Source organism: Apaloderma vittatum, unplaced genomic scaffold (genome assembly GCF_000703405.1).
Source record: "Apaloderma vittatum isolate BGI_N311 unplaced genomic scaffold, ASM70340v1 scaffold17333, whole genome shotgun sequence".
Classification (NCBI taxonomy): Eukaryota; Metazoa; Chordata; class Aves; order Trogoniformes; family Trogonidae; genus Apaloderma; species Apaloderma vittatum.
In genome coordinates this window covers 30,835-53,230 of record NW_009710029.1, presented here as the reverse complement: position 1 = coordinate 53,230, position 22,396 = coordinate 30,835, and the positions used below count along the sequence as shown (strand labels likewise).

General features: G+C 40.1%; 1 protein-coding gene across 1 annotated transcript in view; it reads right to left on the bottom strand.

Annotated features, from left to right (window-relative positions):
• Positions 1-22,396, bottom strand: part of ATRX (alpha thalassemia/mental retardation syndrome X-linked) — a 57,729-nt gene that overhangs the window by 9,209 nt on the left and 26,124 nt on the right. Inside the window, exons 11-30 of the mRNA XM_009867167.1 lie at positions 22,202-22,332; positions 21,484-21,660; positions 20,380-20,473; positions 19,622-19,730; positions 18,862-19,041; positions 18,352-18,493; positions 17,462-17,571; positions 13,975-14,121; positions 13,589-13,766; positions 10,315-10,452; positions 9,258-9,433; positions 8,468-8,585; positions 6,422-6,552; positions 6,038-6,126; positions 5,702-5,874; positions 4,791-4,944; positions 4,387-4,490; positions 3,081-3,189; positions 2,094-2,271; positions 633-827 (exon numbers count right to left, since the gene is read on the bottom strand). Of these exons, the coding sequence (XP_009865469.1) occupies positions 633-827; positions 2,094-2,271; positions 3,081-3,189; positions 4,387-4,490; positions 4,791-4,944; positions 5,702-5,874; positions 6,038-6,126; positions 6,422-6,552; positions 8,468-8,585; positions 9,258-9,433; positions 10,315-10,452; positions 13,589-13,766; positions 13,975-14,121; positions 17,462-17,571; positions 18,352-18,493; positions 18,862-19,041; positions 19,622-19,730; positions 20,380-20,473; positions 21,484-21,660; positions 22,202-22,332 (2,833 nt within the window). The remainder of the gene's footprint in view (positions 1-632; positions 828-2,093; positions 2,272-3,080; positions 3,190-4,386; positions 4,491-4,790; positions 4,945-5,701; positions 5,875-6,037; positions 6,127-6,421; positions 6,553-8,467; positions 8,586-9,257; positions 9,434-10,314; positions 10,453-13,588; positions 13,767-13,974; positions 14,122-17,461; positions 17,572-18,351; positions 18,494-18,861; positions 19,042-19,621; positions 19,731-20,379; positions 20,474-21,483; positions 21,661-22,201; positions 22,333-22,396) is intronic.

Sequence of the window (22,396 nt, the reverse complement as noted above, 5' to 3'; positions counted from 1 at the left end):
GGTCTCACAGACCGTTCCAGAGAACGGCTTAACTATTAAGAATGCCCACACGAAGCCTGACCACAACTTACTATATTATAGTGCTCTACAGCTAGTCTAGGATGAAAATAAAAACAAAACATTTTTCCTTTGAAATTAATAGATTTACAAATGGAAAACCTCCCTCCCCACCCCAGACCCTGGACAATGACACAGCAGTAACTCAGAAATTGAACCCCCGTTAACTACCTGCGGGCCACACACTTCTGTGTCGCTGCTGACTACCTATTCACCCAGGAAGAAGCAAAGATAATTGCCATTTTTACCTCCACCTCTACCATATCTCTACTACTGGTCCCTACAAGAAGAGTTAAACGAGGAATTAAAAACCAAGAAGGCTGGGCAAAGGAGAGCATGAATTAATTCGACTCTTGGGAAGTATTCTCAGACAAAAACCAGCCCTTTGAAGCACAGCATCACTGCCTACTAACTACATATTTCATTGTGTTACCTGCTATTCACTTCCATTAGAAGTGAAAAATAACCCTCTAAGGTGAAAACTCTTCTCCTTCCACGATCAAATACCCCACGTCCTTAAGCAGAGAGAAGTCATTTTTATGGCACGTACTGCGTAGCAACGTCCATCAACTTACTTTTGGCAACATCGGCGTATCTCTCTTCTTTTTCTTTTCTGAATTAGGATCATCCAGCAAATCTGGCTCGAAAGTGTAGAGCTCCGTGAGCTCATTCATGGTAAAATGACGTTCAACTTGCTGTTGGTCGACAACCCGGAAAGACAGTGACTGCTTCGTTACCTGCCGATCGTAGATCTTATCTTCCATCGTTCCCTAAAAAAAACCGAAGACGCTCACTTTCATACAAAGAACTAGAGCTCCTTGTCACATAGGAAAAAAATACTAATGGATATAAAAGAGCTAAACAACAATGTAACAATGCTCTCTTTACCTCATTTCTTTGACCCTGTATCTACAAATTTACCTGAAAACACCTCGTGGAGAAAAAAAGAAAAAAACACCTCCCTGAAGCAAAGACAAAGTAGTAAGAATTGCGGACATGACAGATGTCATCTAGCTACTGACTGAAAAAATGTATTTTTTCAGTACTCTCTTGAAGAGATCCAGTTTTGCTTCAATTCCCCAAAGTAAGATTATGACCCAAAAAAAAGGCAATTTCCACAGCATGTACCTTGTTTTGCTGCTTTGAGCAGCCCGTAAAAAGGAAAACAGATACTGTGTCCCTGGGGTGGAGAGGAGAGGGAAAGGGAAGGAGTCAAGTCTAATTCATTGCAGCTGTGTATGAAAAAAAATTAGATACTTGATGAAAAAAGGAAAATTACTTGAAAAAAAAAAAGAAGAGATGGTGACTATAAGCAAGAGAACAGCATAGGCTGTTCCGAACATCGTAATTAGAAAAAGGATATCGACAGTTCAGAAGTGCACATAGAAAATTACAAAAATAGACTGAAGCACAAAGAAAACGCACGTCTGACAGCAACATGTTATACAAAAGTTATCTATTTAAGTTGGCAAGTAAATAACGACTTGCTCAAGTAATGTAACTGGGAAAATGTCTTTGGCCTAACTCTGTAACACCTGAAGAACAAAACGATGAAGCAAGATACTTCCTAGCTGAAATAATGGCATTATACTTTTTAAAAAAAAAAAAACCAAACAAGCATATTGGAATTATTAACGCCTTTAGTATGTGTCAGGTGTGATACAAGTTTTTAACTGGTAACTGGATGCCATCTTCTACAAAATTCTTTAGCTCCGTGTGTTTTTATTCCCATTAGACCGTCAGGGGCTCCCAGACCCGACTCAGGGAGCCTCACAACCACCTCTCTGCAGCCTGTTCCATCAACGATTTGTAGTGGTGCGCATGACGCAAAAAAGATGAGCAGGTTTCTGAGTCTGGGTGTGTGAATCCCTGCTAGAATTCCAAATTTTGTGTCGAAAGGCTTAACAGGAAATGATTTCGGGTTCGAGATGACTGGATTGGTGCGGACTACTACAGACTTTGACCCAAGTCCAAACAGCATTTACAAATTTGACTGCGGGACCAGAACGTCACAAAAACATCACACTGAGACCTACCTGAGCTAAAAACCTGTACACAAACACAGGTTTGTTCTGCCCAAAGCGGTAAACCCTGAAAATACTCTGGATGTCGTACGACGGGTTCCAAGAAGCATCAAAGATGATTACTCTGTTAGCAGCCACGAGATTAATTCCGAGGGACCCGGCCTTAGTGGATATAATAAACAAGCGACCTCTGGAACGGAAAAAAGGTGCACAATTTTAATATTCTGGAGAACAACTATTGTCCCCATGTTGCTGTGTTACTATGGAGTTGTTCATATGCTGAAATAACCCAGAAAATTCATTAAAATACTGTATTAAGCAGAAAACAGACGCAGATTTTACAAGGACGACACTTTTAGCTAAACATACGCTCCCAGAAATCCAGATCGGTGCTTTCTGGAAACCAACCAAAACTGGTGGGCAAGAAAAAATTCTGAGTTTATATTTTCAAACTCTTAATAAAATTAGTTATATCAAATTAAAACGTTATTTTAAACAGGCATACCCCATGCTATTGAAGTTTTTTCCTGGCTAGCAAACAACTATATGTTTTATTTTATAAAAACCTAGGAAGGTGAAACTCTTCAATTTCATTAAACATGTACACGTTTGTATCGAGCTTCTTTTCCAAATCTGACTGGAAAGTCCCATCTGGAATGAACAGGGGATGGCTCAGAGACAACTTGACTGGCTGCCCTGCGGCTCTGACCTTCTCGGGTCTTTATCTCTTTTTAGGTAACTGGAATAAAAAGAGTTGTCTCTGATCCAAACTGCTTGCAATGTAAACAAGCAGGGAAACACCGAACACACATCGATCAGTACAAATGGAAGTAATCTCAGGGAACCAGAACACTCTTGGTTTTGCGTGGTTTTTTTTGGTGGAAGCTCTGCACCAGACAACAGTGATATTTATTTGCCCAGCCTTAAGCTAATGCAACTAACAAAGAAATAGGGAACAAAAGGGGCAAAATTGAGCACATATATCAGAAGACATCTCACCTCACATTAGTTTCGTCATTAAATTCTTCAGCCCATTTCTTTCTCGACTGAGCTGTAGTTGAACCATCTAAGCGATAGTAATCAATGTTTCTGAACCATTTCCCTTCACCTGTAAACGTAACAGTCAAAATATTCCGGGGCTGACTGCATAAGTAACAAGATTGACAATACTGGATATGCGCAACACTCTAAATAGTACAAACACAGAACATAAAATACACTGTTCTCTGACATTTTCAAATAACGTGAGAAGATTGTATGTTATTCAACATAAAGAACATTTTTGGAGGATAAAGGTACTTGCCACCGGCACTTGAAAATTATGTAGCGAAGCTTGCATAACAAAACATGGAATATGTAACATGACAAAAAATAACAGTAATCGCATTTCTGATGGCAATCAACAGCTCCTACAAATCTTAAGCCAATTTCTCGTAAAATCATTCGAAAACAGAGTAAGCACTGGCAACATTGTTTTACCTTGCAAAAACTATCTGCCATCTATCACCATCCATTTCTTCTCAAGGTGTTGTTATTTTTCAGGAAAAGATCAACTGATATTAAATTAAACTCCTCAAAGCAGTTTTATACAGACCAGAATTTAAAGATACAAATTCACAATCAAATTAAATTCCGAGGTTAAATTTTAATTCAGGTATTTTAAAAGACCTGAGCTTTTTGGGTGTAGTATTTCTAATTGAATACACATATTTGTAGAGATATGCCTTCAACTTGGAGCCAAAGTTAATTTTAAGAAGTAGCTAGAGTGGCTTTAGGTCTCCTAACACTAACTGTACTTTTCTAATTGATCTGCGCAGTTTCGTTTTGCTCAATTAGCGTAATTAAGTCTCTCCCATACAAACAGAATTCATAAGTAAAAGGAGATTTCAAAAGTTAAGTGCTTATGAAGCCTAAATTCACATTTTGCACGCTCTACACGCTGTTGTAAAGCAGTCCTGTCCTTTCATTCTCTCTCTCCCAGTAGGAAGCCTCAGGATTTGCCACAGGTCAGCATACAACGGCATTTCTGTAGCAGACTTAACAAAATGCCTTCTCTCCTTTCAGATAACCAACATTTAATCTGCTCGGGCTATATTAAGCGTGGGTGACACAGAACGAAATCAGAAGCAAGAGGCCATAACGGGATAGCAGAGACCACCTCCAGAGGCGACCAAAGAGAATCCCACCAACTTCAGGAACAGCACAGAAAGTACGATACTCTAAATGAAAAGTTGATTTCAAAGCCATTCCCTTCGGACCGAAGAGAGACTTGTAAAGTCTTGCGACTGCTCAAGGTGACACTCACCTTTATAAATAGAAGATTTGTCTTTGTCAGTTTTCTCCCTGTTGGCCAGCTCCAGAAAATCTTCTATCAAATCCAGAGATATCAGAGACTGGCTGAACACTAGGCTGAAAGCAGAAAGAGGGTAACACCAAATTCACCTCTGAGGTTATTTTAAGCATCCTACCGCTTTATTTTTCTTCCCTCCTCACTCTGACGCTGCCTTTGAAACAAACAGCCTTTCTAGACTCAGAGAAAGACTTTGGCGGAGCACAAGCACATCCGGGAGAACTCACTGAGAAAAAGGAACACAGCATCACCATCTGCTTCAGAAAACGGAGCTACAGCGTTAGGAAGGCCGAGTGAAGAACACGTGTCAGACTAACATATTCATAAGGTCACGGGAAACAGTTCTTCAGAGGACTTACACTTTGTCTCCAAGCTCCTCCGCCATTCGAAGAATTTCAAAGAGAAGCACCATCTTCCCAGAATGTTCCAACACTTCAGCGTCTGCATCTGTGACAAAATCTTTGTACCAGTCTGGCGCTGGGCTACCAGGATTGGAAGAGGATGTCGCTTTGCCTGTAAAAAGAAGAAAGGGAAAAAAGTAATTTGGAAGATAAAGGCACAGTCTCTGTTTAAATGCTTTGAAACATCTGAACTACAGAATTGATTCCTCATTTTTAGGCTTAACCGGTACAAAGAGAGTTGTGCTATTAGCAGTTATCAATAGCACAAGCCATCAATTAGAGTCACAAATTCCTTTTCTGTGCCTCAGGATATTTGGACAAATACTTCAACCATCTCCACACTTTCCCCCAAAATATTTATCAACAGCCTTTTTCTACCAAGTATGCATCTCTGAAAAATCATCCATAAATGTTCCAGCCACTGAAAAGCAGCTTTCCATAGAGAAAATTATTTTGAATCTCAAAGAAAACATCTAAATTGTTAGAAATTGTTGGAAAAAGTACAAGCCAATATGAATTAAAAAGATTAACTGTGCAGCTCCCCCATCACAAGGCACTCTGAGTTCTAAATTGATGCCTCTTGTTTTTCCAGGGAAATTGTAAAAAAAAAAAAAAGCCAATATGAATTAAAAAGATTAACTGTGCAGCTCCCCCATCACAAGGCACTCCACAAGTTCTAAATTGATGCCTCTTGTTTTTCCAGGATGAGTATACTATTAGAAGCAGTGGGAGCTTTAAGCAGAGAAGCACTTCAACGAATTAAGGAATTTGCCGTTCTGCAACAAGGCAGAATTCCTGACAGCCCTCTCAAATTGCCGTTTGCAAAACGAAGCTGCCTTGTATTTTATCTCCTCGTATACCACACTCGCCTTCATCGGACTTCGTAACAGATGGAGGGTTGTTGCCAAGGTCGTCTGCATTTCCTTCTCCACCTCCACGAGATCTAGAATTCCAGACTTTAATGACTTCAACATCGTTATCGCTGCCACTTCCGCTTGAACTGCACTCTTTCTTCACCTTTTTCCCCTTAGATTTTTTTTTCCTAGGTAGGTAACGTAGCACACCCCATTATTTTTTAAAATTCAACTGCGAGAACACATTCTAACAGATGCATAAAATAAGAAAAACAAGCATTCACTTTTACAGACACCACTTCAGTTATTAGGGAAACAAATCCAACACACAAGGAATAAAAACTTAATTACTTTGCATAATCATCAGAACTTAAGCTCATTGAAGTTTCATCGGAATCTGAAGCTATGAAGTCATCCATACTGTCTTCATCGAAATAGCCCTCCAAAGAGAAAAAACAAGGAAGTTATTAAGAACGCTCATCCAGAAGCTTTTATTAAATCTTTAGCCATCTGCTTATTCTCCACTTTAAAAAATGTTAAGTTCTACAAAGGGTTGGCCTTGCAAAATGTTTTAAGAATGACAACATACTCAGACACAAAAATACGACAAAACCAGCAGCAAAATTACCCCACCGCAACAAAGATTTCCATTAATTTGACGAAACTTTACCTAGCATTTGGCAAAGCTTATTTGGAAAGTTCTCAGCAGAGAGTATTTTGATATATCTAATTCACCTTATTTTCTTTGCTAATATAGTCCAGCTGCAAACACCAAGGGTGAGTCCAGATTCGGCTCAACATCTGGAAATCCTGGAATAGTTTAGCTCCGGCTTTGCCTCTTCCACCTTCGTTGCCACCACCTACACCTGACAATAAAGTTCAGCTTTTAGAACGAAACCTGGAATTAAGGTTGTCACATACTGTTCCCCCCTATGAACGATCCGTCAGCAGAGGACTGAGTGTTCTTTCCAGATGCACACGATACTGTAACGTCTCTTGTAAAAAAGGTCAAATTACTGAATCACAGGCTTTTTTTTTTTCCCCCCAGTTAAAAGTTGTCAAAATTAGATTTTCCCTGTCTCCTTGATAATGAGAAACATGGTTACATTTTTACATGAAAGCACACTTCTCAGCATAGGAATGAATCCAAATCCTCTTTAAAAGGACAGTCGTGTGTCTATTCAGGTTTCAGAAAAGCAGCCCAAGGTCGAAAACACAAAATAAAACTTGCATTTAGGTTTCAATTCATTTGGCTTCCTAGTCTGAGCCACCTTTGTAATGCTTCAGCATTCTGTTACAATAAAGAATCTTAAAAAAATCCCCAGCCTATTTTTCCATTGTTCTAATATTCAGAGAGTTAAATTTCTTTTTTTTTTGCAGTCTCAATTTCTCACGAAGCAGCACATTAACTTCAGGTTCCTGGAACAGATTGTTTTTCATATTTATTATCTGCATCATTTAAGGCACGTGTACCTGCAAGAAAATAGTATTTATCGGAGCACAATCATCAAATGCCTACGGCTAGAGGCAGAAAACTTATTCTGCGCACTTGCTCAAAGCATGAGACAATCCCAGGAAATATCTACATCTAGGACACGACAAACCATGTTTTCCAGTATCTAAAGCCATTAAGACAATGCAGTGGATTTCATATTCCTATAAATCATAGCTCAATTCCAGATACAATTGATCTTTCTTGTAATTAAACTTGGCAGAGAAACCAGAATGAAAAATATAGTTTAAAAATAAATTAAAAAGTCCACAGCAACAGACAGGCATTTTGAGACAGGTGGCTTCACAAGCACGCAAAAAAATTGCAATAAACCGGCACAACAGACTACAGAGTACATTTTGTCATCACTGCCAAAAGTGAACTTTGTGCTTCAAGCTTCAGGCAAAATCCTACGAGCAGTGCCTTAAACATTCTTGACTATGGAATTCAACGCCCGATGATTAAAAGTCAATTATTGTAAACAGTATTTAAACCCCCAGAATTGCCTCATAACCCAAAAACTACTGCTGAGGAATCTGGCTGCATGAAAGGCGGTGCTACAGAAAACCTGAGTTCCTTGAGACTCCTGCTCCCCGTGGTACGTTTGCGTGGATAATTCAGAAGTGCTGATATTCCAGTATCTTGATATCATAAAAGTATGAACTAGGGTGGCTTAACTCTAACATAAGCAAAGAGCATATCAGCCCATTTTGGGGTTGTGGGTTTTTGTTCCTTATAGACCTAAATTAAACAAATTTAGTTTTACTGGGAAGATGCAAGCCCTCAAGATAGACTGGTCAAGACCCCACCGAAAGCTGGTGAAAAGCACAGTCACTGTGAAAACCAGCCTTGTGGGTTTTGAGGACAAAACAAGAGGCCGTTCCACAGAAGAGCCAATATTTGATCAACAACGGCATGACGACAAAAGGAAACTGCAAGGCTCGGCAGCGCGCTCACACCGCTACATCTCCATTTTGCATTTTCTCCCTCCAGTCTTACCGTCAATATTTTGTTTCTTGGAACACTAAGACATTAAATCATTTAGGTTTTATGTTTTGAAAAGGAAGATCAGGGAGATGAACCAAAACCTGAAGGTGGGGCTACTGTTAGGAGAGGTTTTAAGGTTATCCCTCAAAAAAAAAAATTTTTACGTGCAACCAATTGTTTTGTTGAGCTTCAGAGCAGGAAAGTCATCCACAGAGCCAATAAGACATAAAAAAATCCAAACCAACCTACCAATTCTGGCAAAAAGCCTCTTAACCTTCAATCTTGTTACCTGAGGCACGTACCTGTCAAATGATCCAGGTAGTACTGGTAGAGTTTGCACTGAATCGGCGTCATTCGAACTTCCAGAACGTACTCGTATTTTGGCGGGAGGAATTTCGTTAATGCAGTGTAATCTTTCCTCTGTAATTTTACAACCAACACTTGAGTCACATAAACACGAAAGCGACTACTGAGAGCGTAAGAACTTCTGGCATCTTGACCGACGTAACGCCACGCATAAATTACAACGATTCAGATGCTTTCCAACCACAGAGGGGAAAAAATAGCCACTAAATGCAACCCAATTACAGGCACATCTTACCTAGTGAATGTGGTTGTCTAGTCAAAAGTATATGACCCGTTAACCCCACATCCCAGTTCCAAGTCCTTGCAAAGCTGACTGCAACTTCAGTGGCTGCTCGGCCAAAACTACTTCTGGGAGTTGGTTTTTTTAAATACAACTTTATTTTTGTGAAAGCGTGGCTAAGTAAAGGAGCTAATACCAATCTTTGTACTCGAGCTGACTGTGAGTCGACCTCGCTCGCACTCAGGTTAACCTTTTTCTGGTTTAGAGTACACAGTTTTTGAACACTCGCTCGGGGCAATGCAAATTGTACTTGTGTTCTCATTTTTTTTGACTCTTAGGCCAGCCTACTTCTCTGCCCCTACACCTTCATCCACATGGTGAAGGGTGTATTGATCCAGACCAAGAGACTCTTGCACATTTAGGAGTCAAGTGACCTTCACCAGAGGTCTGAGCTCTGCTGCCCAAACTCCTTGGCTAAGACAAGTGAAGAGTTGAAGTGTCCTTACCTGAACGCACCCAGCTAACATCTCGTAGAGAATATGTGCGCGCTTCTTCATTACTCTGACATCTACCAGCGTGGAGTCTGCGCACTGACCGTTCTGAATTGGGTTTATGAATCGATTTCGGAATTCCTTAATCGAACCCAGCAAATTCTCCTTAATAAAGTTAACCATGCAGTGATCTAGGGCAAAAAGATCAGACCTGAGTTATTCAAAACGGAAGGTAGAGGTACTAGGATTAAGTCTAACAAATAATAAATGTGCCGTACGCAAAACTAAAAACTTTCTCTTGAGCAAAACCACCCAAACGACCCTAACGTGTTCCAGAAAGGGCATCCTAAACTGGCACATGTTCTAGGCACAAAGGTAACTTCTAAACTTTGTATCAGATTCAACTGTGTTTGTCAGGCTAAGTTTGAAAGCTACTCTACACCAAAACAATCAGAAAACAAGATCATATTTTAAATCAATTCAAAAGGATATTAACCAACAGGGAAATACCTGACGGCGTATTTACAAACAGAAGCCAGTGTTACAAGCTAGTTAAGAACAGAATTCCCAAGGCAGTAACATAAATCTCTGTTTAGCAAGTTCACTAAGAACGCTCCTCTACAGTGGTTTAAAACAATCGAAATTGATGCTGCTGCAAGACCTGGCCCACCCATTTCCCCTCGGAACATTCTCTCCCTTCCCCTTTTGACATGCTGAGACTCATCTGATCCTCTGGAGAGCCCAGTCAGGGAACTGAACTGTCAGAAAGCTACGGTTAATTTTCTGATGCTCCTCATGCAGGCTCCCTGAGGAATCAGCTGTACGTAAGGCCGTGCCAGAGGGAAGGATAGAGGAGAGGCCAGATTCCAGGCAGCTTCGTTCTAATTCGGCTTAAACCATCAGGGAGTCACATCTTGAGATGCAAAATGCAAAACCAGACTGTTGAGGGGTTTTAGATATGAAAACCTAGCAAAGAGATTCAAATTCTTGTCTTCTAATCAAACTAAATATTGCTGAAAGGTAAAAGCATACTCAAAGAAACAAACACCTCTTAAACCAGAGAACTACTCACATTCTATAAGATTGTTCTGCAGCGGCGTTCCTGTAAGAATTATTCTTCTCCTCGATCGAATAGAATTCATTGCCTTAGAAACAGCAGATGCTTCATTTTTTAGTATGTGCCCTTCATCACAAACAACAAAGTCGGGGCCTGGAAAGAAATCACATTAGATCTCGTCCATCTTTTCTAACGACAATGAAACCGGTAGCCTAAAGAATCCAAAATTTCTTCTGTTATTGTTATTAGGGTGGGGTTTTCAAACTTTTTTTTCTGTCTGTATTTTTAAAGCACGGTTAAAGGCTGTCACTCAGCCCTTGAACGTGATTCACAGTAGCCATTCTAATAAACTCCAGGTTGCTCCTTGTAAGGTCTTCAAGGAAAGGATTAAATACAGCTTTGCAATATATTCCTAGAGAAATTATCTATCTGTGCAGCTTAGTGTGTCCATTCACCCTGTCACAACTCTGTAAAACTGTTCTTTAACTCCAGCTCAAGCTGCCACCTACTGGTGCTTGGCCAGTTCCAAAGGAAACCAAAGTCATCAGGTAACAGGTCATTTTTAATTTTAAGATAAAATCATTACCAACGGGGGCAAACAGTGCAATTTCTGGAAACTGTTTCCTTAAAAGGAGAAATAAAACATATTCTAGGATCCAACTAGCAACTTCAATGAATGTTTTACACACACTAACAGAAGAGGAATCAAGAAGACATTTTTTAGCGAGGAGGGAAAAAAAATGTCTCGTAGACTTGGTTAAAAAGACACATTATGAAAATCCACATATCAACTGCAAACACACCTAGACTTGTCCAAGCCTACTTCTTTCTGAATTTTCACACCTGCCACAGAAACATTTTCCCGCATTATTTCATGACTTTTGTACCTTCCCCAGTTTTGACAGCACGCAAAAACACCGAGAGTCACTTAAGAGCGACAGATCTTTTCTCTTTCCAGTATTTCCTGAAGGAGCAAGCTGTTGATGCTGTGCTCAGTACTACTGAGATTGTTTGGAGCCGTTTCCTGGAGCTGATTTGCAAGGATTTGCAACATCTCCCCGCCAGATGTGACAGCCTGCACATTAAAATATCATTCGCAGAAACAGATTTGGCCCAGGACATCATGTGTACAATCAGAATCGACGTATACTAGAGCAGAAGGATAATGAAGTCTTAATGATAAGTGGTGTATATACCCCAGAAATCGATTTCAGTAAAGAATGTGACTCATTAACACAAAGTGGTCAGTTAAAACAAAGAAAATCCACCTCAAAAACATGTTTAGAAGAGGTGAGTGATAGTTAAAATATGAAAAAACTATCGTAGTAAAATTGTTCGTGGTTTGGCAGGCACGTAGCATTGATATCTTGAACGAATATTTTGGCTACGATTCAGTGGCAGGGATTTTCATAAATTTGTGGGGTTTTTCCCTCATTCTCCAAAAACATAAAAGCAATTCATTATGGAGAGAACATTTCTGAAAATACAATAAAGGAATGTAAAAGACACCTCAGGGGATCATTTCATCCGAGATAAGAGTTATGAGAACGGGACATACCCTCCCTGACAGAAGGAGGCAACTCCATGACCTCTCTCTTTCGGGAAAACACTGTGCAATACTATTTAATTTAAACTACTGCAAATCAAGGATAAATTCTGCCCTTTCCCCAACTGATGGAAAAACACAACTGGTAACAGTTGTCTTTTAGCTCTTACATGACGTAAAATTCGTCAGTTGAGCTGTCTTTTTTCTTGGCTAAAAAGCCTCGCTCCTTCAGTCTTTCCTCAAAGATCATCTTCTTGCACGTTATTAAACCAATATACATAAAACACACTCAGCGACAGATATACAGACACATACAGAGTTCTCCTCTGAAGCCTACAAGAACTTAAGCCTGCTTTATACAGCTGCCAATTAAAGAGCAGTTTCCAAGTTAAACAGTAATGGAATTTTTATTAGGAGCAACAAGTGAAGAAATACCAAGATATTGAAATGCTGCAAGCAAAGCGCAACAGCTATCAATAAACCGATGGGCATTTCATCAGTTGCCCAAAGCATTATGGGAAACCATTTGTCGCTCTGCACGCATATATAATCCTGCCATTATTTCATAGAGCAGAGCTAGTTAATTAATGAAATCACTTCTCCACCCATAAACTTTGGCTAAACCTTCCCTCTCCCCTCCTCTGCAGCTCGCCGCGCAATACAAGCTTCTGCTATCGAATACGTCTACCTTAGCGGTATTCACTTGAACCAGAGATTTATCATTAAATTATCGCTCAGATACCGCATTTGCAACTTCTTAAATCAAAAAAAATGCTCCCACAGGCCAAGGTTTTCCTATTCGCAGCGAGTGCAGTAAGCCAGCACATAGCTCCGTGACTCTCTTCCTGGCAGCCTGGCTACATCGCCAGTGCTGTGAGTCACAAAGTCAGCAAGAAACAAATAACGGTCGTCGTGAGATCGATTTAGCCAATCCAAATGTCTCCACAAGTACCAGGTAACAACAGATGAACATTTCTGTCTTTTCGGAATTAGTTAAAATAGAGAAAGATTTGAAGAATATAATTACAGAGTTATTTCAAGGTTAGTTTTCCAAACCATTTGATTCCATCCTGCCAACCAAGAGAACAAAAGTCGTTCCATGTTCAGCTGAAATTATTCCAAACCTACACGGCTCGATGCGCTGCAGTTTCTGAAATCGATTAAATCTATAAAAATCAGTAACCTAATCACAAACACTGCTCTATCACATTTTCCTAAATTGTCTAAGGAGGTTTAAAAGTAGAACAGAACGATGCCTATAAGCAGGATCTGTTTCTCAAGACTGAAAAACTAATTGCTTTACCTGCAAATCAATTCATGAGCACTTAACTAACACTCACTTGTTCCCACTTCTAAGGCACATCCTCAACTACTTACCATGTGTAGTTGCTCCCCTCTGACTCTAGACTTCTGTGGATAAACCAGCTTGTGGTTGTAACAAACGAGCAGATTAAACTAACCTTAGGTTCCCAACAGTTGCTTCAAATTGCCGTGCAAAGAAAGCAAAGCTAACAAAAAAGATATCCATCCCGTATATATTCCTGTGCTCATTTCTGTATCTGATCTAATAGAAAAAACTGTTCTGTAACTCAGCAAAACCAAAGAAAATCTGATAGATCTTACTGACAATATTGCTTATCACTATTTGCCCAGCGGGCTTCCGTTTGCAACATTACTTAACTCACACACACAAACCAGGAAGTGCAATGCATATAATCCATACTTTTATTAATTTCCACTTACCTGGATCAACTAAAGCTTTATTAAATATTTCTTTAAGTTTTCTACTCTTCACATTCCTGCCCTGTGCAAGATTACGATACATCTCGTAGCCTATTATCATCACACCTCCATCATCTTGCCAGCGCTGGAGCATATAGCTTCTCTCTTGAGGGCGTTTCACAGTTGCTAGTTCACAGACCTTTCAAAGGGGGAGAAATAACGCTTGAATTTCTCTTAAAATACCAATGTACTGATGTAACTTTTAAATACCTAAGGCTTATTAGGGCAGGTGGATTTTTCATATGCTTAAAGTGCATTCCTTAACCTGTATTTTGAGTGGTGATGCTTCCCAGTTATGTAAATCCTTCAGCTATTTAACTTCTAAAAACTCTTTTTGAGCCTTATACCTCTAGTTTTTCATCGTCATCTAGACCTTCTTGCCATTTTTCAAACTCATTCAACCAGTTCAAGGCCGTGTTCAGTGGACACACTACCAGAGCTGTCCGAAAATCCAGCTTGTCACAGAGCAAGACTGTGTGAAGAAAACTTACTACCTGCAAGAGGAAAAAAAGAGACAAAATGCCAAAAAAATCACCAAGTATTAAATACTAGGAAAAAAACCATGTAAGTATATATTCGCCTACAGAACTTACCAACAACAACCTTGTTTAAACACTTTTTTTTTATTTGTTCAACTCACTGCTTAAGATTAAGCTACCTAGACAGGATTGCTCCATTAAAGCACAAAAAACATCGCAAATCTCCAGTAAAAGGTGTAAGTAAATCCTGAAGAACCCCAACACCTAAGCTAGAATTAAGCATGTGAAAATACACTCCTCAAAGGTGATTTTCAAAACGTGTATAAAAACCTTCTTCGACTGCAGATTGTCAAAATACTGCGTGCGTCACTACGATTTCCATAAACAAAGCAAATCTGCAGCTGCGGTTCTGGAAAACATCGTGGGCACAACCAACCAAAACTGCAGCTTGTTTTACCTAAATGCTACATCCAGTGAATGCCAACGGTCCCTCTGATCACCTACAGCTCTGTGATACTCAAAAAATACCCCTGTAACCTCAGGAAAACCTCCCAAATCAGGAAACCACTGAAGCCAAGCTTCCTTTGAGCCAGTTCTTTGCAGAGGAAGGCAAGGGATCTAAAGAATCTGAAGATGCTTCGCCAGCCTAAGCGCCCCAGGACGATATCCTGCAATTTGCAGGTCAAGAAAGAAGATTCTTAGGATCAGAAAGTCCTAAATAAAATTCGTCTGAATTAGGCCAGAGAAGAGCAGGACTAGATATTTCTCATTTAACTTCACTTTCTGAAGAACCCTTGGCAGCAATGGTTTCGAGGGAAGACACCAGACTAAGGAAGCAATCCAACTCAGTAAGGCGGAGCTAACATTGGCAAAGAATGACAGATTGCTCCTGCTAGATTTTGCTGAAGGTCTTCTCCTGGAGCATGTTTCAAGTCTCTAAAAATAACGGCGACAGACTCCAAGCCAAGTCTGCTACCTGGCAGCAACCGGGTGTGCTGACTACACCGAACACCAACTCCCCAGGCAGATGTGAGCACTACGGAGAAAAACTCGAGACCCCCCATCAAAGACTAACTGCCCCTCACCAGGGTCTCACAGCATTTTGTTCGCCGGGTTGTAGAAGTTGGCTGTTGGCACTTGCAGACTACGAATCTAGCTTCGGCACAAAAATGTTGAGACATCTTGGAGACAGGTTGGAATTCCAGCCCGTCGATATACTGACCTCTCTACAAATGAACAGATCGCGAGTCTTCAGGTCAGGCTTCCCAACCCAGTGGGGAAGCTTCTACCACAACTGACCGAGATGGAAGAGGATGGTTGAAATGGCATTTCCTCATAGATGCTTTGAGGATCCCATCCTCACTGTGGGAAGAAAATAACCTCTCTGAGAACCATCATCACCACACTAACGAGACTGTGCTCCAGGGAATGAGTAAAGCCCATCCGTATTTGGAGGACATGAAGAAAGAATTTACAATGAAGTGTTGCACAAGTGCTGGCTGCCAACACAGTCTAGACCCGTCAGTCACAAATGCACCGAAGCACTCAGCAGATCTGCCAAGCGACTTCTTGGCGAAGAACCGCTCCTGGCACAGGAAGGCCCTGATTGCTCGCGAGTTGAAATCAGTTCTGCTCAATTCCAACATCTGCAGAAGCTGCAAGATGGGTTTTTTTAAGGATTTAGCTGAAGCCAGTGATCAAAACGGTTGACAGTAATTAAACTCACTAGTCAGTTGTCCTGATAAAAATGCAGGAGTATGTCCCTCCTCCAGAAATGAGGAAACACAGCAGCAATAAAGAACAACAACAGGGAGACTGAGGTGCTCCTCTGCGGGCCTTTCCAAGCGCAGGTAAGGTGGTCACTCAACTTTCTTCTTCAGACTTGTCAACAACTTCCCTTTCCCTTTCCCAGAATCAGAAGGCAAGGCTCTTCCATCAAATGACTTCTGCTAAAGGAATTCTTGGAGAGCAGCAAGAGCAGCAGCTCAGCTCAGCTCAGTTCTTTGCTGTCAGTGTTTGGGGTGATGCTACACCCGGCTAAACGCAAAACCAAAATCTATGCAGACGGGTACTTGGAAACAAGCACACACAGAAGGAATTGAACACTTCCGGTTAATCTGAAAAGGTACCAGCATGAATATCGAGACGTAGGGAATTCAAGAGAACTGGTTTTGATCTTTTACCTCTTTTGAAGGTCCAGGGCATAAGCTCCTTTGCAGGCCCGCGATGATTTTAAGAGGCTCAAGACAAAGAGCCATGTGCGTTGTTTTACAGCAGCTCCTCGGGTGATGAGTTTCAGAAGAAACATTTTAAGATGAGGACTGAGGTTCAGATTTTAAAGACTAATAGAAACAGTAAGTCGTTCACTGGGCACTTTTAACCCAGCAGAAGAGCCGCTCGTATCAGACTAAGAAATATGGAAACCTTTTTTTTTTAAGGAATGCTACGATATTCTGTTTTAAAGATTTTGACAAAGCAGACTTCAGCAGTGTAATGGAGAAGGAACGTAAGCTGAAGTGACAATGAAAGCTTCAACCTGAAGATCTCATGATGCAAAGAATTGAAAAGTCAAAGAAAAGAAACAGAGAAGGGAAAAAGAGTTTCAAAGTAGGCCCTGGAGTAACTGCCAAGGCAAAGAAAGTTTCTGGTCTTAACTGGGAGGCACAACCCAAAAATATGAATGCACAGATGGACAATTACTGAAACAGAAAACAAATGTCCCCTGTCCCTCAACCCCTGAGAGTCTACATCATAGCAAAATATTGTTTATATTAAAACGAAAAGCATTTGACTTCAGACACTAAAGGTGTGGCAGAAAAAAACCCAACCAAACAAAACAAAAAAGTCAAACAAAAACCTGATTAACCTCTACTTTCAGTGCACAAAGGACTGAAAAACCACCGAGGAAAACAGGCAGTTTAAAGAGCAACACCTGAATGAGGAAGACGGTAAAAACCACCACCTGCTTACAATTACTAAATTGACTCAGAAAGATTGGGTCCCGAGGCCTGTCTCCTATGAGCTGTGTCTTCTTCCAAGTTGCGAGGGAGCTACACATAACTTACAAATATGACCTCTACACGTGCGTCTATCAGCGACTGCTTAATTGAATTCTAGATATTTTAGAAGCGCAGAACACACAAGCACATTTCAGAGCTTTCACAGTTGTCTACTGCAAAACACAACTTCTTTCTCGAGATCTCTTTACAGAACGTTCTCCTCCAGCAACTTTCCCTGAGCCACTGCCTAGGAAACAGCTTTACCCCGTTCTGAAAGTCATTAAAATTGCTTTTTGCTGGATCAGCTTTTGAGAGCAAGCTACAGACGAGAAAATAAGACGACTTTCATTGCTTACCTGTAACGTTTTCCCCAGACCCATACAGTGAGCAAGAATGCATCCAGAGCCAGGAGATGACTTTGTTTTTTTTACGGATTCACAACAGCAATCCCACATGAACTGAACACCTGAAGGAAATTATTGAAAATTTTCTTATTAAACATTCATTTTAGTAAAGTTCACCCAGTAAGAGATGTGTGTGATTCCTGTAAGATCACAGTTACCCTCAGAAAAGCAGGTCTCAGGATAATTACTGATTCATTTCCGTCCAATGGGTCGTATGTGGGATGATCTTAATTATATGCTCAGTTTTCACTAAAGAGGGTCTGCTGGGCAGGGTTTTTTGTTTGTTTGTTGCAACATACTTATTGGGAAGTTGTATTCTACTACACGACACTCGGCACAGATAAGGCTTCAAGGTGACTGCTGTGCCTGGTTTGGGGTAGCTCTCTTTAACAGCTGAAGTAAATCCAGAAATTTCTTACTAAAACAGCAAGGTTGTAGATCGTGAACTTTGAGAATTTAAAATAACAGAATGAGCTGTGAAATAAATGCTTATAAAGGATTCTCCTTTTCTCCTTCTTCATCAGAAATAGAACTGTAAAACGTGAATGCACTAACTCCTCACCAGAATGAGGAAACATTTGACTCTGCCTCAGCGTGGGGAGATGATTCTGAGGACCCTTGCAACCGCACATTTCTGAAGTTCTTTGCTTCTCAAAGACAACTATGTATTGCCAATCTCACTTACTTTCATCCAGCTGTTCCAAAAATAAAGCATTAAACCCAACTTTCTGGCATTTGCCTACCAAGGAGTTTTTCTTACAACTCTAATTCAGCTTGCATCATGTGCTCTGCCCGTGGAGGAAAACAAATCAACAGGAAAATTTCTCTCTCTCTTGCCTTACCATCTACTTGGTGTGGTTTCAGTCGGGTAACTATACTCCTGTGAACCTGCACTAACGGTTCTTTGGTTTCTTCATCTTCATCTAAAACCAGCTTAGTTGTAATGGGACATTTCAGAGGTGAAGCATCTTCTATCTCTATCACCTACGAGCAGAAACAGGGTGTCAAAGGATTCCTTCCCATATGAGTAATTCCAAGCACTTGACAGATACCAGCTTTAGCAAAATTCTAAGAGAAACCTTAAATTCTTCACTATGCACCACAATTTAGTTTGGGAAAGTGCTTTTCCCCATGGAAAGTAGGGCAGTAGGCAACTGAAACAGCTTTCTAGAGATTTCAGTAGTCTCAAATATAACTTACCAATGTTAACCTGCAGGAAACTAAAAATAAAGCTTGTGGCTTAAGAGGCTACACGTAACCAATTTCAAACTTAATTTGCGGCAGAAATACGTTGTCTTAAACATCACCAACAATTCAACTTCCTAGAAGTTTGCAAAGAAAACGAAACACACCTCTCTCAATTTGTCCCTCTCCCGTTCTCTTTCTGCTATACGTTTTCTTCTTTCCTCTTCTTCTTTAAGTGCATTCTGTGTTTCTGTTCTAAGCTTATCATCTTTAATTATTTTCCTTATTTTCTTCCTGCCTTTTCCAGGAGATTTTGAGTCATCATTGTCCTCATCCTCAGAATTACTCTGTCAGAAATTAAACAACTGTTAGCAAGAAAATTACATCATGCACCAGAAACCCCTTCATTTTTAGACAAGCTCCCCAAAATTTCAGATACTTTTTAAACAAACAGGTTAACTAGCATGACAGAAGAAGTGCCACCTTAACTATGACGTATTCTGAGTTACCGAAGATAAGCAGTACCAAAGGGACTGTCACCATCTGATAGTAACTAATAACTACTAATAGAAAACTTTTTTTGCTCTGGTGGTGCTAGATGAGATCAGCTGTCACCTGCTCCACACAAGAAAAAGAAACCCTAATACTGGGAACCTACTATTTGTGCTATTGTCTACATTTAGTCTAAAAAAATCCATTTACTTAAGAAACATCATGCATTCTCATCAAGATGTAGACAGAAAACACTTTTAGTTAAATGTTGTTTTTCTCCACAATGGTGCCATTTTACAAATTTTAGCACTGAATTAACGCTGAGAAAAAATATGTTTTACTTTGCACAGAGCTGAGACACCCAAGTCCCCAAGCAGCTGTCAGAAGGGCCAGAACTCCTTGATCCATTTATTAATTCAAAACACAATATAGTACCTTATTGTTGTTTTCACTGGAAGAATCCTCTTGAACCTTTATACGCCTTCGTTTCTTTTTCTGTTTGTAACTGCGCTGGTTTTCTTCCGCCTCAGCTTTCTTGGCAGATCTACAAATGGGAAAAAATAAAAAAAAAATAAAATAAGAAAAAGGCAGTATTACTGGTCAACATTAGTAATTCATTACCTCACTGAAAAACAGTTATAAAAAGGTGCATGAACCACACTGCTAATTCACAGAATATATACTCCTCCTGTGCAACCAGGGGTTTACTTCCAAGTTCCTTCCTTCCCCTCAACTCACTGTACACATAGAGTTTATTCCAGATAACCCTAAAGATTCTCAGAACGGTTAAGTATTAGTTTCCTACTGCAGTTTACAATTCCTCAATCTGTACACATAGAGTTTATTCCAGATAACCCTGAAGATTCTCAGAACGGTTAAGTATTAGTTTTCTACTGCAGTTTACAATTCCTCAACGAACATCGATGTATCTGGCATAAACCTGCTCATTTTTTTGCTAATCTTCCTTTCACACTGGCTCATCAAGTTGCTGTATGCCACATACTTCGGTAGAAATTCCAAATTCTCACATTCACCGTGAAGCTGATCAGCAGATACCAAATTACAGACAAATGCCACCAAAGGTCTGAAGGACTGATCCAAAGTCTTTAACTTTTACCATCTCCCTCCCTACACTTCACTATTCAAAACCAAAAACCAAGCACAGAACAAGCATAGCCAACTTTTATTTATACCTTGTTCTTGGACGCTGGTCATCTTCAGACTCGCTGACTTCCTCACTCACTGCAGATTCATGAAACTCGGAGTCATTTGAATCGTCACTGCTCACTTTAAAAATGAAGCACGACATCACGTTGAATATTATTGCAGAGTTAGCCCTTCTAATTACACAACAAGCTGTTTAAGATCGACAAAAAGTTCATTTTGGCCAGTATAGGACCCATTAAACCCACTAATAGGAAGCACCAGCAATATAAGGGGCACAGAGTAGAAAAGTTTAGGTGTAAGCGCTAGCTGAGTCCTGATCATACCAAATATCATACCAAAAACTCGAGGTCTTTATGCACGGGCCCCAAACCAGCAAGCTGAAATTAAGTATATTGTTCTACATGACACAAGCAAACTTAAAAGATGCTAAAGAATCGTGAGAATTAGTGTGGCTGCATCTTATTCGCACGCTGCCACTGTAATTTAGAATCTCTTTTCTTGAAAGAAGTATTGTTGGTGGAGTTATCATCCCGTCAGGGAGGAAAAGTAAGAATATACACTCAGGTAAAAGAAATAAAATGGGAGTTTTCAAGAAGGAAGGCAACAAATTTGTCCCATTGCGCCCCTCCTCTGCTCAGACAGATTAAACACAAGATGCTGACAGAGTCTTTGTTCTTGTATGTCACAACGAAAAGGAAAAATCCAAGTCAAGCACTATCTCACAGTGCCATCTGGTGTTCGACTAAAGCTTGCAACCGCTCCAAGAAGGAGAAATTTCTCACGCGCAAAAGCCCATGAACAGCCCAGGTAAACGAGACACGTAAAGGACAAGAGTGTTTTTCACAAATTAGACATATTGAGCTTGCTTCTGCTATTTCAGGTTAAAATTCTAACACTCGGTAGGCCTAAGCCAATTCAGAGGATACAGTAAAGCGGAGAGCGCTGCATTTGTAGTCAACATTTAAAATAAAACTCCTTATCAAACACAGCTAAGAGTTCTAGATTTAATACACAAGGAAGTTTTCACAGAGAATTTAAAATTACAATTTCAGGTCTCCGTTCTGAGATGCTTTGGGCTTATTTTATGGAAGTACATATTTTTTATGACAGAAAACATGTGCATTACGTACCTTTCCTTCTATTTCTGCGCTTCCCTTCTTTTTTGTCTTTCGGTTTCACCTTTTTTTCTTCAGCAGATTCTCCGTCACTCACTGTCAGCTTGTGCCTCAGCAGCCTGTGTCTGTATCTAGGCTTCTTGGATTCCTCTTCCTCTGAATCAGATTCAGAATTATCTTCTTTTTCATTCTCTTCTGTCAGAGATAAGCAAGTACAACACGCATATCGGTCACTTTCTGTTTCATTCTCTTCTGTCAGAGATAAGCAAGTATAATACGCATATCGGTCACTTTCTTACTTAAATTTGGCAGGAATTAAAAACTGAATTGATTCAGGCTACGTCCTGTGCTTTTCCAGGCAATTACAAGCAACAATATAACACTGCTCCCTCAAATTTTAAGTATTTTCCGCTGAACACTTGGAATGTGTGTTCCAAGGACTGTACACATCAGTCAAATCTCTCTCAGGTACTTGCTATTCTGTATAGATTATTTCTCACAAACCCCTAGGACTTCTGGTTACAAACCCCAGACTATTAACATCAAGTTGTAAGCGTAAAAGAGATGATAATCCTCACATACGCTGGTCTCTATTGGGCAACTACCTATCAATATCGATGGTGCTTTTTTTTTGTTGAAAGCTGATAAAAACTTTATAATTTTCCCCAGTGACCTTTGAAATTATGACAGGCGCTCAAGCATCGCTTTTTCCCAGATGCTTTTTGGTGCTCACCATCATCTCCCGCGTTTTCATTTTGCTTTCCAGTTTTCTTTTTTCTTTCATCCGATTCTTCATCTGAAGATGCATCCTCATCAGAGGAAAGATTGGCTTTGATTTCTTCTAAAAGCATTTTCTTGGCAATTCTTTGAAGCAAAACAGAAAAAACTGTTTATTCCATTGTTTAAGTAAATGTACGAACGACAAGCG